This window comes from Panthera onca, chromosome F2 (genome assembly GCF_046562875.1).
Source record: "Panthera onca isolate mPanOnc1 chromosome F2, mPanOnc1 haplotype 2, whole genome shotgun sequence".
In the NCBI taxonomy this organism is placed as follows: domain Eukaryota; kingdom Metazoa; phylum Chordata; class Mammalia; order Carnivora; family Felidae; genus Panthera; species Panthera onca.
The window spans coordinates 63,046,777-63,065,703 of record NC_138356.1 but is presented as its reverse complement, the minus strand read 5'-3'; the positions used below and the strand labels follow the sequence as shown (position 1 = coordinate 63,065,703).

The following is an 18,927-nucleotide window of genomic DNA, read 5'->3' as shown; positions in this document are numbered from 1 at the left end:
AGAAGGGTACCGCGGCCCCCGGCGTGCGCCCGGCCCTCCCGCGGCCGGTGGCTGCTGCCAGGAGGCCGCCCGCTGGCGGGAAGCGGCCAGGAAACCTCAGGGCCGCGCGGAGACAGCGGCCTCCTTGTTTCGCAGCCTGGTGGCTTCTTCTTTTTTTTTTTCCTCCTGGGAGGGCCAGACATCCCCGCCCCACCCCCAGCCCCCACCCCTCCCGGCGGTTCTCCGCCCTGGCTCTGAAAGCGTTAACCCCGGAGCTCTGCGCACACCCCACGGCTCCCGCCCAAGTTCCTAAAAAAGAAAGGTGCAGAGTTGGGTCCAGATAGAGAATGGATGATCAAAGCCAAGCCGGTACTTCCTGTCGCCCGGACGCTATATATAACGTGATGAGTGCACGGGCTGCAGAGACGCACAGGAGCGCTCGCCCAGCCGCCGCCGCCGCCACCGCCCAGAGCCTGAGGTTTCCCGGGGACCGCAATGAACCGGCTGCTGTGCTGCGCCCTCGTGGTAAGTTCCCGCCCGGGACGCGGGCGCCTGGGAGCCCGCCCGCCCACTGCTCTCCGACCTCCCCGCGGCCCGACGGGCCCCCCGGCTCAACGCCTCCCGGTCCCAGGAAAAGTCTGGGCTCAGGTTGGAAAGGGGGACCTTCCTGGAGAGCTCATCGCATGGCTCCTAGGGTGTCCCTTTGCCCTGGAAAGTTCCTGCTGGGTTTATGGAAAGGAGAGAAGAGTTCTAGACCTCTTTCTTTTGAATGATCTGTGTCATTGTATTTACTTTCTTCATTGCAGCTTATTTGACGCCCTCAAGGCGTTCATACCATCTTTGCTTAGTTATTGGATATTATTATCATTATCGTTAGTATTAAAGTAGCCCCTTAGTAGCAGAGTAAGGAGATGGCAGTCCTTTTAAAACTATTATAATTAAAATAATATTTGGATGCAGTGAACACAATAGGGTACATGATCAGGCTCATTCCCTACTTAAGCAAATGTTATGGGAAATTTTGCATAAGTGGCACCAGAGAAAAGATCATACATACATATGTATGCACACATACACACACACATTTCATAACTATGCGATTTAACATTCTAATAAAATTTTATTTTTTAAATGGTTCACTTCAGTTCTCAGTTCAATATAATGTGGTGGGCTAATGTTAATTATGTTCTAAAATTTAAATAATTGAAGGTCAGCACTAAATACAGCGACAAGTTATTTTTTTTTTAATTTTTTTAATGTTTATTTCTGAGACAGAGAGAGACAGAGCATGAGCGGGGGAGGGGCAGAGAGAGAGGGAGACACAGAATCAGAAGCAGGTTCCAGGCTCCAAGCTGTCAGCACAGAGCCTGACGCAGGGCTTGAACTCACAAACCATGAGATCATGACCTGAGCTGAAGTCGGTCCCTCAACCAACTGAGCCACCCAGGTGCCCTAACAAGTTATTTTTAATGTAGTGTTTGGAAAGAGTCTTTGTGACTTCACTTGGCTTTTTTTTTTTTTTTTTAATTTAGATTTTTGACCAATCAAGTTAATAAGATTTGTATGTAGATCATTCTACACTATTGACCATTTCCTTTATGTCACTAAGGTGTAGAATACATTAAGATATGAATTGGACATTCACAAAGGCATAGGAAAACCCATATTTAAGTCACATGTGTGTTTTGAGCGTGTTCGAGTAAATGCTTGAATTTCAACATCTAACCCATGAATAGTGAGCAGTAGGCTAGGAAGTCTTCCAATTAGTTCCCAGGATACACAAGCATAAATAAGTAGATAAACAGCAAAGTCACTAAAGAAAATGTAAGTGAGACAGGAGTGCACCAAGAAGTATCTTATCTACCACTACATGTGTAAGATGCAATATAAAAATTGATCCACCAATATTGGTACCATGGAGAACTTTTGAAAAAATAGACTTCATTAAAACATAACACACATAGGGAATTGCACAACTCATAAGTGCCTAATAAAGTTTCTCAAAGTGAACACTTGTGATCTAGCACCCAGATCAAGAAATATGGCATTACCAGCAACCCAGAAGTTCCCTGGGCTCCCTCCCTATCACTACTATGTCTAATGCCAGAGTAATCAATATTCTGACTTCTAACATCAAATTTGGACTTTATATAAATGGACTTTATTACTTTTCTGTTTCTGGCCACTTTTACTTAAGTTCCATTATGAGATCATTTTGACTGTTGGATGTATAATAATTTATTTTCATTGGATGGTATTCCATTGTATGGATGTACCACAATTAATGTAATCATTCTAGTGTTTGGCTAGTTTACATAATTCTGCTCTTAATATGGGGACATTTTATTCTTCCTTGCCCTTTGTATTCTGTCAGAGATTTAATTAATAACAAACATATTACCAATGGCTTTTAAATTTCAGAATTTCCACTAGATGATAATGTATGTACCTAATAAGTGTTCCTAAACAGTACGTAGGTAAAAGTTTTGATATGTAGTCTATCTAGGGAGATAGATGTGTGCCTAGCTAATACTAATTGTAGATGATGCAGAATTATCAAAAGAGAAGACTTCATATGTTGTTGGAACATAGTACATACTTTCAATGGGAAACATTCTTGTTTCCCTTTCTGTAGTTTCTGAGATTGACTTTATTTGCTAAATGATCGGAAACGAACACTTGGAACTTACACACAAGGGGTCCAGATGCCCTTTTGCAGGCACCGAGGAGCAGCTGTAAGAAGTAGAAGCGTTATAGGAATTTGTCCTTTGTAGCAGGCGTGCCCCTCGGCACCAGGGACAGAATGGAAAGGAAGATGGACACCATTCCTGTCCCCGTGAACCTCCCAGTCTAATGGAGAAGGCAGACACTGGACCATTAATTCTGTGTCTAATGAGAGTACCGAAAGGGGAAGTGCTCGGTGACCTGGGAGTATAAAAGATTCTGCTCTCCAGGTTCTTCTAAAGGAAGCCGCAGTACACATGAGTTATCAGTTGGACCAAACTTCAAATCCCGTAGCACCACTACTTGATCAATGACTGTGGCAAGTTACATCTTTCTGAGTTTTAGTTTTCTCCTCAGTAAAATAGAGCCAATGATATGTACACATGCAAGATACCGCATACATTTCCTGCTTCATGTTAGCATGAAGCTTCTAGCTTCTAGCATTTTGCTCACAGACAACTGTAGCTAAATCTAGACCCAAGTGAATCATGGAAAAGAAATGCTGAGGATGCTCAGTGGAGAGAGAAGGCTTGAAGAAGGAGTGGAATGTTTTCATTGTTGCAGATAAAATCCACGTGTCCTGAACCGAAGAAGTGAGAGAAAGGAAAATCGTGTAGCAAACTGGAATTCTAGATTCTTTTGGGGATAGCAGAGGATATACTGGTAGGCAAGCAATGTGGGGGTGTGGCCATGAAGGCCAATGCCAAAGTCCCCTCATAGGCTCTCCGGGATGCTCACCAATGTGTCAAGCAGGGGCCTGCACTGCAAAGTGAGGTAAGCATATCAGCAGGCCATTCCGTTCATGGTTGCTCAAGGGCCGTCTGAGACCCTGGGAACATCCTGGCCTAGGCCTAGATTTTAACTGGTGGCTGAAGCTTCCCATTGTGTAGTGCCCAACCATCCACTGGCCTTCTCAAAGCTAAGCTCCTAATTAATGTCATGGTGATAAGACTTGGGGTGGAGGGTGCGGATGATGGGTTTGGGGGAAAGCAGATGATGGCTTCTCGGGACTACCGCCTGGTTGGCCTGTACTTTAGGATAATGCCTTTTCCGGTTTGTTTTGTTGTTGTTTATTTTGGTTTCCTTCCCCTCACCCGGTGATTGAGGGTGTGTATTTGTCTAGCCTTTATTTGTTGGCTTATCTACTTATTTTAAGAAAATGATCACTCTGAAGTTTCTAGGAGAATCTGACATATATTCAGTCCAAAACAGTTCTGATCCCTGTCCCTAGCAACCTTCCTGACCTTTGTCACCCAGCAACCTTCAACACAGTTCCCTAATTTATTAAAGTGAATCTTTAATTTTACTTCTAAGGCTTAAACCACAGTTGTCAGATTCAACTGGTTGGGGAATAAAGCATTCTGTGCCAGATATTTTATCCACTTAGTTCTAGAAGGAGAGCTATGGCCGTGTCTATCAAAGGGGCACTAAACACACACCCAACTATTCTTGCTCTCCTATCCACTAACTTGCCTGCTGGGTTTTGCCCTAAGCAACCCTCAGCCCCCCTGCCTGCATGTTCCCTATTCTGAAAGCTTCTTGTGAAAAGCATTATTTCCTTCAGCATCTCATTAACCAATAGCATTTGCTTTAGCCTGAGTTTCTCCTTTGCAGCTGAAAAAAGTGGACCGGGACATAGGTTGCAGAGAAAGAGTAATTGTATAAAAATTTATGTTCGCGTTACTCACGGCCTTGACTAATGATGCCTGGCTGCCTATGATGGAGCTATGAAGGAGCAAAAATGCCCACATTATCAGTGTATTTGTATGTTTTGCCCTGTAGGGCAGTAATTCTCAATGCTATCACTTCTTCCATGCACTTTGAAAATAAATCCTTTGTAACAACTCTCTTGCTCTCCTGAAATGAAATTTAGAGTACATATATTTTACCTGCATCCATAATTTTTAAAGTCAATATACTGGCATAACTATAAAGGAGAAATAAAAGGAAAGTAGCTAATAATAAAATAAGCTTCACTGTAAGAGATAATGAAGCGGTGATATGTTAGCATCTTGATGTGATGCCATGAACAGGCCACTAGAAGCAAAGGCTGAAGCCCATGTGATACACTGGTGTTTGAAACCATGATCAATGTTGGCTTTGGTGCTGTGCTTTTCTGAAATGGTGACCAAACCTTGCTAAAATTTTAAACAAAGCAAAGTACAACCTTCAAACCAATTTTATGTTGTTAAATCCTATAAAATTTAGTATGTGTAAAAATCATGCAAACACCACTTTGTGTATATATAAAATGTAATCGGAATCTAGGTCAGGATAATGATAAATAGGTTTTTTGTTTAGATCACTTAAAAATTTTTGTTTTAAGTTTACTTATTTATTCTGAGAGAGAGAAAAGCAGAGAGAGTGAGTGAGCGCAAGTGGAGGAAGGGCAGAGAGAGAGGGAGAGAGAGAATCCCAAGCACACTCCGCACCATCAACACGGAGCCCTACGTGGGGCTTGAACTCATGAACTGTAAGATCATGATCTGAGCTGAACCGAGTGGGACACATAACCTATTGAGCCACCCAGGTGCCCTTAGATCACTTATATCAGTTGTCAATAGGACATTTTAAAGTGTGTGAGACATGAGATTATTCTTGATTGTCCAGGACATTTAGCAGTCTATAGTGATTGTGACAAAGAAATCCCCTAGAATTTTCCAGAACTGAAAGGGAGTAACATCACCACTTTCTGGGAAACAAAGTATAAGCTCTTTGCAAACACAGATTTCCATTTTCTTCATAACTGTACCCTCCCCAGGTCTCCACAGTATATGATACTAAACGTGTGTTTGTGGAATCAAAGGAACTATAGTGAGATTTGGTGGGGTGTTATATAATCTACCGACAGTTTCCATGAGTGTCCCAACAGAATTTAGCTTACTGCCAGAGATTTAACATTCTAATGTTGGCTTTGATCTCTTTCAAAATATAAACATGACATCCTATCCACTTGGCCAATATTTTAGATATTCTTTTGCACATTTCTACTATGAAAATACCTTAGTGAAGACCCATTCTTCTTTTTTATTTTTAATGTTTATTTTTGAGAGAGAAAGAGAGAGAGCAGGGGGAGGGCAGAAAGAGAGGGAGGGGCAGAGACAGAGGGAGACAGAGGATCCCAAATGAAGCCGGTTCTGTGATGACAGCAGAGAGCCTGATGTGAGGCTGGAACTCACAAACTGCAAGATCATGACCTGAGCCAAAGGTGGACGCTTAACCAGCTGAGCCACCCAGGCGCCCCGAAGACCCATCCTTAAATAAGCAACGGAAATGAACTAGATCCATGTAGTGACCCCTGGAGGTGCTACCTAAACTCAGTCGAACCCACTTTCTGACCTACCCATATGGTTGGTTTGGACATCAAGTATTTGTTTTTTGGTTGATCAGTTTTACATGTTTGTAAAATGTGCCAATGCAGATGTCAAGTAGACATTTGGATTCAAAATGTCAGAGCACAGGAGAAGCCTGGGCCGAGGGTAAAAAAAATCTGGTCATCGGCATACAGTGGGTGTCTAAAGTTGTAGATGTGGGAAGGGTGATTTCACACAGCGAGAGAGGAGTGGGGGAAGCAGCCTCAGCATGCGTTTCTGATACTGATAGTCCAGTAAACAAAATGCAAATATGAACAATAATAGCAGCCATGTTTAGAAAAGAAAACAAAAATCAAAATAAAACTGAGCAACCCACAATAGCAGGAACTAGTGAATCGGAAATCCTAGCAACATCTGTAAACTATCTGTGCAAGAAGAAAGACTGAGGTATGGCCAACTTGAAATAGATACAAGGACGGTATTTTTATGTGACATGTAATTAGTTTTTGGAACTCACTACCACAGAATATTTTGGGGTGACTAGCATAGAAAGTCTAAAAAAAGAATTCTTTTAAATGGTTGTAAGGGATAAGAATAGTGTGACAACACATTAGGTACGAAGCTGTGTGGTACCCACTCCCTCTCACATTTACCTGGCTTCTCTAAATTAACCTTCCGAAGGCCAGAACAGTCTTCAGACACACTAAAATGGTTTCTCCCAACTACAAGGTGACATGACTTCCCTGCCTGGGTAGATTGTTTTCACCCCAATTTCTGAGAAGCACCTGAATCAGCCAGACCATTATAGGTAGAGGATGCAGGAGGAAATGAAATCTCGTTCCTAAAAAAGTAATGTGCTCCTAATGGCCTTGATTTATTACTTTCTTATTTTGATTTTTTAAAAAATTTGCCTCTCTAAAATTATGTTTTAATACTGTGAAGACATTGTTTAGTTTCCTTGAAGCATCTTGTATAAAAATAAAAAGAATAGCCTTAGGATTTTTACTTCAATTTAGTCTGTACCTTGGAAGCATTTTCTGTAAGAGTTTCTTAAATAATCAACTATAAAATAGGGAAATGGGTGTCAGGATGAATTTAGATTTAAAACAAGACAGTAATTCATCTAAACTTTCTGACTGCCTTTAGTCAATTCAATTTTCTTCTCTGGTCTTTGATTCAGAAACTTCAATTCCCTTCCCCATGTAATGTTGCTTTCTTGTTCAAAAAAGTGATTTTTTTTTTTTTTTTTTTTTTATTCTTTGAAGATACGGATATCAGGAACCTATTCTTTAAAAAAGTTCCCCCCCCCCCCCCCCACCATCAATTTGCAGTAACAGCACCACCACCACCAACAACAACAAAAATGTAATTTAGGAACTCATTTGGACATAGTGACAGTAAGATCGCTGCAGTGGCAGACAGGAGGCAAAGGCTCTAATTTCTCAGTTGTGCCTTAGTCTGAGGTCCGGTTGGTGATTCCAGCACTGTGAGTCTTGGCTTTACCCATCTCTAAAAATTGTTGCATCATTATATTGTATGCCCAAAACTATACAACCCTGTGTGTTAATTACACTTGGATAAAAAAAATCATAGTAATATACATAAATAAATAAAATAAAATAGGGGTATTGGACCAGGTGATATGTGGGAGGACTGCTTTAGTTTTAAGCTTTTGTCATTAAAAAATAATAGTAACAAATTGATGATATACTACTCGACACTCCAAACACGCAAAAGTCAAAAGGACTTATTTATCTATAAAAAAATTACCTTTAAGGCATGGGCTTTTTTTTTTTTTAATCTATTTTGTTGCCGTTGTCTGTTTCTTCCACCCAGCTGGTTTCACATATAAGAAATTCTGTTGAAGTCCATGAGATCCCAGAGGACTTACTAAAGAGGTATAATTTTGGTTGCTAGCAATCTCCTTAGACTCACTGGGAAGAATTTTCTTTGCAATTGTCTTCACAAGGAAGTACTTGTCAACTGCACATGGCTTTTTGAAATAAATGTCAAACCTGCGGGCAGAATAAGCATGATAATGGGCTAAATACTACCCTTGAGAACTACACCAGGCTGATAGAGAGAAATCCTGCTCCCACAATTTCTGTTTTCTGTCCCTTCTTTTAATATTCAGTAAAAAGAAGAGAAAATTACCTAGATTGTGCTAAAATAAAGGTCCACGAGAAAGTATGAGGGATGTTTATTGAGCAATGATGTAGTTGTTAGTGCTATTTGTAAATTGTTCTCAGTCCTCCCTTCCGGAAACTTGTTAAGACTGTGCTTTCCAGCCTCCTGGTGAGGGTTGGGGGTTGGGAGAGGACACGAATAGTTCTGGCCAATGACTTGTGAATTAAAAGGGTATGCCACTTCCAAATTAGAATACTTAACTGTGGACATATGACCCCTTCCCTCGGCTTTTTTTTCTTCTCTTTCTCTCCTCCACAGCCAACCAGCCATGTTCTAGACATTAGTTGCTTTATCATCCTAGGTCCTGGACAAAGGACAATGTCAGTCGGCTTCAATGGACTCACTAGGAATATAGCATGAATGAGAAATCAACCTTTGTTATTTTTAAAAAAAAATTTAAATGTTTTTATTTATTTTTGAGAGCAAGCAGGAGAGGGGCAGAGAGAAAAGGAGACACAGAATGGGAAGCAGGCTACAGGCTCTGAGCTGTCAGCACAGAGCCCGCTCTGGGGCTCGAACTTGTGAACCTCAAGATCATGACCTGAGTCGAAGTCGGGCACTCCACCAACTCAGCCACTCAGGCACCCCAAACCTTTGTTATTTTTAAGCCACTGAAAATTTGAAGTTGTTTATTAGCACAGCATAAAACCCAGCCAGTCCTAACTGACACATTAGCCAAACCCCAGGTCTGTCTGATCACTGACAGGCAGGAACTTTATGGAGCACATAAAATCACAAATGCTTAAACTTATGATTTAAATGCTTAAATTCCTTCTTCGTCAAAGATATTAGAAGTGTTTATGAGGAAGGACCTCTTCTTTCTTCTGATGCTACGTGTTCAAAATTTAGTCAACTAAAATTACACAAAAGCTTAGCCAGGCTGCAAAAGGGAAAGGTGCACAGATACTTAACAATAGACTCTAAATGAGACACCCTATTATGCAAGACTAAGTGAGCAGGGATCATGTTTTTTCCTCTTTATCACTTTCAACTGATCCTTCCTTCATAGAAGTTCCCAGTCATCTTTCATCAGGGTAACTTCCACCCATTTAAGCTGAGTCAAAGAAGGAAATCATAAACTACAAAGACACTAATGATTCTTAGAACGTGTTAGTATATGGAAGTCACACATAATATTTCACTTAATTTTCATAAAAATGCAATAATGTGGAGATTAGTGTCTATTTTACAGATGAAGAAACTGAGGTTCAGAGAGTTTAAATAAATTTCCTTAAAGTTACCTAGCTGAGTTTTTTTGCCCTATAGGAATTTATATCTAGTAGCTGAGTCCAGTGGGGGAGAAAATATCCATTAAGTCAGAGCCAAGTTTCTGTGGGTGCCTTCAAACCCAGAGATCTCCTCTCTGCTGAGGTTAAGAAAGCCCCAGATGGGGCTCAGGAGGGTCAAATCTTTGGACAAAGTGATTCTGATGTATTCATTTTTCATCCTTTTTCAGCTCCTCCCTCAGCTCCTGGGGGTCACCATGCTTGTTTTCTTTTGAAATTAAATGTCCTGATCTCCTTATTGGACATGAGTTCTAAGTCCAGATGCTTTAGGAAACACAACATGAGGCAAACACTTATGTTTTAGTACCTTACTAGAAAGTGCAATCTTAGGGAAAGAGGAATGCATGAAAGAAGACTAAGGCAGAAAAGGAAGGAGAGCAAAGTCAAGAGGGTGCATTACCAAGAAGCTACTACTTAGCATAAAGTACTGCTGAGTGTCACAGAACCATCCTGCAGAGAGGCTGCGTGAGTTACTGCATTTCACGATAAGAGAGGGAGAAGAAATTATTCAACAGGATAGATAGATGTCTGGATGGACAGATAAACAAGGCGGACAGATAGATAAGATGGATAGATAAAAGATAGATCTTATCCAACTTTATATTGTGTTGTAGTTGATTATTTAAATGCCTGTCTCTTTCATCAGACTGCAAGTTCCTAGAGGGAAGAATCATTTGTTAAAGGCTGAGATTCAGAGAGGATTGGCTTGGATCCCAGCTCAAACGTGTGTTGGCTCTGTGACTTTTGACAAGTCACTAAACTTCTCTGACACTCTGTGTCTTCATCTATGAAATGGGGGTAATCCTGACTCCTCAATGCTGGTGGAGGGGGTGGGTGATAATAGCATGGAAACAAAGAGCCCAGTATGTAATAATATAACGTACTGTGCTGTTATCATTTCCATGTCCCCGACTTCTAGAATTTCACATGTTGTAGGCACACAGTAAATGCCTCCAGGTTTAACTCACATCCTATTTGGTTCCATTTTGATTTGTGGTTTCTGTTCCATTTGATAACCACCATGGCTTTTCATTTCTTTTTCTTACCAGCTACCTTTAACCATATGGTGATTGGACCCCAATCCATATCATTAACAACCAAAAGAGACTAATAAAATGATGGGAGTGATATATTATCGTCAAAGAAAAGCACTGTAAAAATAAAATGGAATTTAAAAATTGATGTTCAAAAATATCAGCGTACCAAATGTATTGCCAATTCTGAGCCCCAATGCCAGGAACCATCGCTGGAATCCTCTGAAGTAATGCTTATCAAGTGGGCCTGAATGGACATAATTATAGAGAAAACTGCAGCCAGCCCTGCTGTTGAGCTGAAGTTCTCAGAATTAATGTTCAATCTCAAATCTGGTGATTAACAGAAGCCCGAGAGAAGAAATGTTAAGATCCTGGGGGCCAAAATATGTGAGATCTCTACATAGCTTTCTTGGAAAGTTTTAAGTGTACCTGTATTACTTTTTTTCTCAGAGATTTTTTCTCCTTTTTATTTTTTAATCCATCAAACTCAATTGTCTGTAAAACTCCTCTGAAGCACCAAAAGCCTCCTCAGCAAATCTGTCCTGACAATTCTAGTTGATTCCAAACATAAACAAGGTACTGCTAATTAACTTTAAAGGCTTCAAACAGCTAAAGGAAAGATCTGAAGGGAACGCAAAATCACATTTAAAGTTAAAGTTTACTTGAGACAGTTCTTCAGCCCCAAGGGAAGCAAAATAGTGTAGAAACTGGCTCAGCGATTCATCTAATAAATCATAATTGCTGTGTTTCCTTTCCCGATTGCCTGGCGTTAGCTGTTGGCAGCAAATGAGTTCTGTAGAGATGAACAGATTTAATTCATTCGCGCTTACTTCTTAGAGACCTAATTCTCAACAAAACAACTGGCTATTGTGAAAATTATTATGCAGTGGGAGAGAGACCCTTAGGTGTGGACCTGGCAGAAGCAGATAAATGTCTCTGATGAACTACCTGCTTTTTTTCTACATTCGCCTTTAAAATGGAAACTAAATGCAAATAGAACAGTACCTACAAAACGCCATATAAGATGAAAGGTGCTTTAAACATTTTTTTCCTTCAAGGGTGCCTAGGTGGCTCAGTCGGTTGAGCATCCAACTCTTGATTGTAGATCAGGTGGTGATCCAAGGATTGTGGGCTCGAGTCCCAGGTCAGGCTCCGTGCTGAGCGTGGAGCCTGCTTAAGAGTCTCTCTCTCCCTCTGCCCCTTTCCCCCGATTGCACGCTCTCTCTTACTTTCTAAAATTTAAAAAAAAAAAAAAAAATTTCCTTTAGGCAAATTCTGTCAGTATTATTTTACAGATGAGAAAATTGCAGATTTTTTACTTGTTCTTGCAAATTTACTCTTTATATATTGGATATTTGTCTGCATGCATATATCATCACCAGTAATCCTAATTACACATAGTAAGCATTCAATGTATCTATTGAATTGCATAAAATTAAATTAGATATATTGAATACCCGATATGTGTAAGATACCATGTTAAGCTTGTGAGGAGTATGGAGACAAATACTTTTCTATCTGGGCCCTCTAAGCAAACCCATGAAACTGCCTTGAAATATTTGATATGGAACAAGAAAATGATATCAGATGGGCAGATACTGAAACTAATTTAAAAAAAAGTCAGGGGTGCCTGGATGGCTCAGTCGGTTGAGTGTCCAGCTTTGGCTCAGGTCATGATCTCACGGCTCATGAATTCGAGCCCTGCTTCGGGCTCTGTGCTGACAGCTCAGAGCCTGGAGCCTGCTTCAGATTCTGTGTCTCCCTCTCTGTCTGCCCCTCCCCCGCTCATGCTCTGTCTCTCTCTCTCTCTCAAAAATAAAACATTAAAAAAATTTTTAAAAAAATCAGAGACACTTTTCCTAGAGACAAGAATAAGGTAGAGAATCAACTTATGGCACATCATAGGTGTGTTACTTCCTACTGAACAAAAAACTTCAACATGTCTTCAGAAAGAAGTCTGGTTCAATATGTCTCCCATTTCCCCCCTCCTATGTAATTAGTATATGTAATAATACCTCCTACGTGTCTGGAAGCATATTTACCAAGTGTATTTGTGTCCCTCCTTTTATTCATTTGAAATACAACAGTTGTACAGGGATAGTTAAAATAAGGAGTATCCTCGTCTTAGATGTAAGATAGTGGCTCAAGGTTATTAAACCTGGTGGTCAAACTGAGCTTGGAACTCCAGTATTTATATTCTAAATGCAAATCCCCAGCTGAAAGTGCTCTTCATAATTAACATTGATCTAATGGCCAAGCTGTATACTTTTTAGAACTTATTAATTATCCATTTGGCATTCTTTTTGAAACACTGTGATATCCCTATCTTTTTCATCTTCTGTTTTCATCTCATCTTGCGTATGTTTATAAGTTCAAGGGTTAACTTTTTGTTCTTTTATGCTTATATGTAATATCCCTGGGTAATGCCATCTGATCTCTCTGCTTCTAGAGCCATTTGTGTGCTCTTAACATTGAAACCTATGTCTTTAGCTGCCTTTCTGTCCTAAGTTCCCAATACATATATCCACTTATCTAGTAGACATCACTTGAGTCTCATAGATGGAAGATGTTCCAAACCAAATTCATTTTCTTTCTCCATAACTGTCTCCTCCTATTGCTGTCAGCAATTAACGACAATACTACGTACCTAATAGTTAAAATTCATGGGCATGTTCGTCAATTGCTTTCTCTAGGACATCCCCCTATGCAGTCAGCCAACATATCATATCTATCCTTTCCTCTCTATCACCAGTGTCTAACTTAAGCCCCTCATAATTTCTGACCTGTTGCTCTGCTGAGTCTTTTCTTGATCCCCTATCTCCTCTCTTCTGTTTCTAATTGTTTTTCACTGATTTATGAGTATTTTACATCAGGCTGGGCTTTTAGTTGAATGTTCCCATGAAACAGGAACATTAACTTATTCAACTTCATTTAGCAGTATTTCCAGAGCATAGTAATTGTTTTGTGTTTGCTGAATGAATATATAAATGAATTATTTAAGGAATAGAGGAAAAAGGGAATGGACTACTACACTATAAAATTATAGAAAATCCAATACACTAAACTTCATGGGAAAATAGTTTTTTAAAAATAAGCTTTATAGTTTATACTACGAGAGATCTTTCGGAAACTGAATGACTGTGTCCCTTCTTGGCTAAGTTGGACTGTAAAATGGCATGCTTTCCAAACTACCAGAGGTTTAGCTAACTCTGCATAGTCCTCAAATATTTCTCTGTGGCAAAGATCATGACAAGAGATCACAAAAGGAACTCCCAAACCAAGTAGTTATTTCAAGCTGTGCGTGGGCTCCTTTTAATGAATTTTCCATAAACGGAAACCCACTAGGTCACTCATGGTTCTGTATACCAGGGAGCAAGCCCAGTAGTATGGAATTGGCTGTACTGCATAATGCAAAAATAAATTTGCTGGAGGAAGTATATTCTTCTTTCGTCCTTTAGGACGAAGCATACACCAGTAAAGTGCTCTAGTCAAATCACCATCTGAGAAATTTCTATCTCGGTAGCTTTGGATGAGTAAGAGCTAGTCTCTGTACAAAAAAAAAAAAAAAAAAAAAAAAGTCAGCATCAGTTCATCTGGACTTCGGAAAGGCTTCGTTGATGTTTTGTGTTCTCCTAACTCTATGCCCTTGAGTCTAAATGAAATATTAGTGTGTTAGGTCTCAATTTTAGACTATAGCATAAATGAGAACATTTGATAAATGTTAAAAGGTTTGACAAAAAACCCCAGTATTCTATGGAACGTGCTCTGGGTTTGAATTGTGCTTCCACTAGTTAGCGTGACATAGGACAGTTACTTATTCATTCTAAGACTCATTCTTGTAGCTGGTAGAAACTTAATAATAAAACATCCTAATGTAGATGCAAACCAAATATCCTAAAGATTGTTTTTTGTTCTACTGCCTATCACAGAGTGGAGATTTCATGCATACATGTTAGAATGGAATAGACGAACCAGAATTCCATCTTCATTTCGTCCGTTTTTTGTTGCCTGCACATACCATTACCATACCACTCGACTTCCTAAATATTGGGAATTCTAATTAGAAATTTTGTATATTTGGGACTAAGAGTTAGATGATTAATAGATAAATCAATTAAAACCTTTAATAATTAAAATTGTGCACATATATCATAAACTAAAACATTTAAATAAACATTTATTCACCTGTGTTTTGAGATTTGGCCAAGGCTTTTCCTGGAATCTGTTTGCTAACTGTAATCCTACGTTGTCTTTCTTACAGAACCCTGATCTATGATGTATTGCCCAACCATTTCAACTCTGGTACTTAAAGACCAGTTTATGAAACAAACTGATTACTCTAGATATTCCCCCCATTTTGTTATTATAATTATCTCAGCTACTCCAAAGTCTATAGTAGATTTTTGTTTTTGCTTCTTTGTGGTTCCTCTTTATCAAGTTATTCCCAAATCTTTTTCATAGAAAAATAATTTTTTCACACCCATGTTCGTTGATTTACATAACATTTAATTGAATTACCTAAGGATAATTACAACTAGAGCATATACAGATATATATGTACAACTGGCATAAACAGATTCAGCAACAAACGTACAACTGACTTTGGTGAAGTACCAACTCCATGGTAAAAGCAGATGAAAGATGGTGTGTTAGAGAAGTACCTGAGAATTCAGGGTACTGGGGCATCAGTTGGTTCTACAGAGGGAGTAGAAGGCATGCGTGAGTGTAAGAAGTGCAGACTGGAAAAGAGGATTCTCCTGTAAAAAAGTGGTTTCACAAATAAACTGGTGCAAGAAGTAGGAAGAGAGTTAAAGCAAGACACTTGTTGCTAAGTCCATTAGCTAATTAAGTGCTATCAAAGCACAGAATCTTACAATGGTAGAGCTCAAAAAGGCTTTGGAGAGCAACTAATTCAAACCACTCTCCACCATCCTCCACTAACATTTGATAAATGAGGAAAGATGTTTGGGTTGAGATAGAAAATTCTTTTAACCACTGTCCACCAGTGGCTTCAGATCAGAGCAGGGTAGGGGAGGAAGCACGAGATTGGAGGCCTCTCAGACTCCCTTCAAGCACAGGTGCTCTACACCAAAGGATGGATGGATAGAGAATGGGAGGAGGAAGAAAGAAAAAATAGAGAAAAATCCCATTTACCTTTTCTTTAAAAGTCAAACATAAAACACCAAAACCAGAAAACAGAAAACCCTTCTACAGAAAGCACTTTGTGCTTCTGCAGACACACCTATGCACCTTTCCTAGCTTTTGCAGATGTTCATCAGTGGTTATGCATTTTACACAGAAATTTATTTTTGAACTCCTATATTTAAGTGCTACCAACTGACAAAGGAGATGGAACCAATGTTAAGATGATGTGTTCTCCTCTGGCATGTTTTTCATTGCTTTTCCAGGAAGTGCTGAAGAAACTAAGAGACAGGACTGAGATGAAGAGCCCTATTGATCTTGCCCATCCTCTGTCCAGTAACTAGTTCCAGAAATTCTGTGCGGGAATTGGGGCTAACCAGAGATTGAGACTTAACCATCCAGTTTTGGCCACACAGTTCTGTCTTTTTACCAAAGTGGAAAAGCTTCAAATAAAACACAGAGGCCCAATAGAAAGTTGCTAAAAACAAGTTATTTTGTAGTTCCTCAAGGCTTTCTGATTTTTAAAAATATATATGATAATCCCATGTGGTAGCCTTGGAGAAATGACCTTCACTAATATAATTGCCCTCTAATCCTTAAGTCAACCTTATTTATTCATTTCTCTGTGGATTCCTTTTACCTCAACTTCCCTGTATTTTGAAGAAATGGCAACCAATTTCCAAAGCATGGTTTCAGGAAACCAACAGTGTCACGTCCAGTTGCCTAGAAAAATATAAATTGCATCAGTGTTCTTGGTCAGATCTTCTATTTGTGTGACTCCTTCTAGTGAGGAACACAGGCAGCATGTGGGGGGTTTCCCATCCCATACTCGTCACATCTTGGTCAGGGAGAAAAGAGTCAGCTCGTGAGTAAATGGGCGCAAGTCAACCATGCTGAAGTGAGAAAGGGGGAATGCTGGGGAGTCAGGCTGGAGGATGGTCTTTCAGGAAATCAAACGTGAACAGCAAGAGAGAAAAGCATTTCTTCATGCTTCCGTGTGTCTGCAAATCGCATCAGGAAAACTTCATTCCCTAGCATTGAAGATTTTAGAAATATTTAAGCCAAATCTACACACGGTAGCATAATACATTCAAATGACCAGGTAGCCACAAAGCTTTTTCTTCTTGCCTTGTTTCCTTCAAAACGTTGAGCGCTATTTGTAATTATTTATGTCTTCGCTTCTTGCCATTTGCCCCCTCGCTAGACTGTAAACCCTTGAAGGCAAGGACCATCTTTGTTTTGTGCACCATTATATGCTGAGTATGCTGAGTTATGCCTGGTACACAACCGGTGCTCAACAAATGTGTGTTGAATGAAGAAATGGATTCCGTATTTCTGAAAGTCTCAGAGCAAACCAGAATTTCCACCCACTACTGGCTCATTTTTTCTGTCTCCTAATGTCAGTGTATTTTGTTTGCGTCAATAGAAAGCCCCAGGGAAATTCAAGAAGTATTTTCCCCAGAAACCCTCAGGTCATGAGGGTATCTTGAGAAGGCCCCTGGAGCAGCCCTGATTTTGCCCTGTATTCTACTTTTTGTTGGTTAGGAGTCCTTTAGGTCACAGAACTCTGAAAATTACTCTTGGTTCAAAGGTCCATGGCCCAAGGTGAGATATTTTGTTCTTTTCTTCTGGTTTATTAGCTCACGTTGGGTTCAGTCAGCCCTGACGCCTGTCATGTTCCAGTAAGAAGTGAATGATGTTAATTAGATTAAAATGCCCAAATGCTTATGAAAAGGGCCATTCTACACCTTTGTCACTCCTACTTCAAAAGGGAGTGCTGTTTCCCTAGCTTGGCATGCTTTTCCCAGGTCAAGGGGCTCGCTTCTGTGAGATTTTCTGTGTTCTGCAAAGAAGAGGAGTTTGGAAAAAATTATTGTGTTTGGTCTGCCACCTCCCCAAAGCCTGAAAATAGTCAGTGTCGATCCCTGTACCGTAAACAAACAATAAAAACCAAATAAACCACCCCCTACACACAGACAACACTGTTTCTTCTGAGTGTGTACTTTCTGTAGTTAGTGCGAAGAACTACTCCAATGTTCCCTTGAAGACATTTTCAGATATAGAATACAAGACAGAACACCCGTGGGAGCTGCCCTCCCAAGTGGCACTCTCACCCACAAAATTGTCTCTCTCCTGCTGCACTAGACCTCTTCCTGACATTATGTATGGAAACTTCCAGAACCCTGGCTAGTCCCTGAGGTTTTTCCCAGTCAACATGAAGAGAAGTGGTCATTTAATTTTCGAGACATTATTTACCTAGGAGAGTCCAGAGTAGGCCATATGATGTTCTGGAGGAAATATGAATCTTAAAATTCTAGGAATCTTTCCAGTGAATTGCAGCCTCCATGAGGACAAGAGTTAGGTCTTACTTATCATCACATTCTTGGTATATTCCTGGTAGGCATTCAGAGCCTAGCTGCTGCATGAATGAATGAATGAATGAATGATCAGGATGACTGTTGATGTAATCATGCAGTCTTCACACATCACCAACTCTTTATTTCACTATACATTCAGAATCAAGTCTCGGAATGGGAAAACTAAAAGAGAGATAGCATTTAGTCCTAAATACAGCTACTGTGACCTCCCATTTAAATGTCATTAATCACCCACCTTCCCTTCCATGTTTCTAGTCTCTTTGCCTTGTTTGTTTTTTGTGTTTTTTTTAACAACACTTACCTTCTAGCACATAATTTATCCATAATTTGTTATTTATTCTTTTGCCCACCCCCCCCAAGAGCAGGGATTCCTGAATGTTTTACTTACTGCTGCATTCTGATTGCCCAGCACAGAGTTTGGCACATATTAATGGCTCTGTAACTATTTATGAAGTGGATAAATGAAAGAATCATTACTGAGGATGGACTCCACTCATCGGAGTCACTGCAGGAATATTTTTAAGCCCCCTGATCTCACCTTCACACCCGTGGAATCTGAATGGGCAGTAGAAGTATGAGTGCCAAGAGTTTGCATTTTATCGGGGAGTCTAGGAGATTCTGGCATAGCTGTTTTGAGAACCACTAATCCATCCAACTCACTAATTGAGACATAATCCTGAAGCCCAGGGAGATAAAGCCTCCTGTCACCCATGAGCCTGGGTTTGCTTACTATAATGTGTGTTGCCAGCCCCATCTTGGCCTTTGAGAGTAAGCTACTGGAGGCAAAAATCATGGCTTCTGAACTTACTTTGTGTGGCGCAGCCCTGCAGGCAGGAAGATAATGAGGCTTCATGTAGTAAAGGACTTTTGGAGTCTGACGGCG

At 40.1% G+C, this 18,927-nt stretch overlaps 1 protein-coding gene across 2 annotated transcripts in view; it reads left to right on the top strand.

Moving 5' to 3' along the window:
- The first annotated feature begins 208 nt into the window (after window positions 1–208).
- Window positions 209–18,927, top strand: part of TNFRSF11B (TNF receptor superfamily member 11b) — a 29,350-nt gene continuing 10,631 nt past the window's right edge. Inside the window, exon 1 of one of the 2 annotated variants that reach the window (XM_060611194.3) lies at window positions 209–504. In XM_060611194.3, the coding sequence (XP_060467177.1) occupies window positions 327–504 (178 nt within the window). In that variant the 5' untranslated portion in view covers window positions 209–326. The remainder of the gene's footprint in view (window positions 505–18,927) is intronic. The other variant, XM_060611193.3, reaches the window with a different exon arrangement.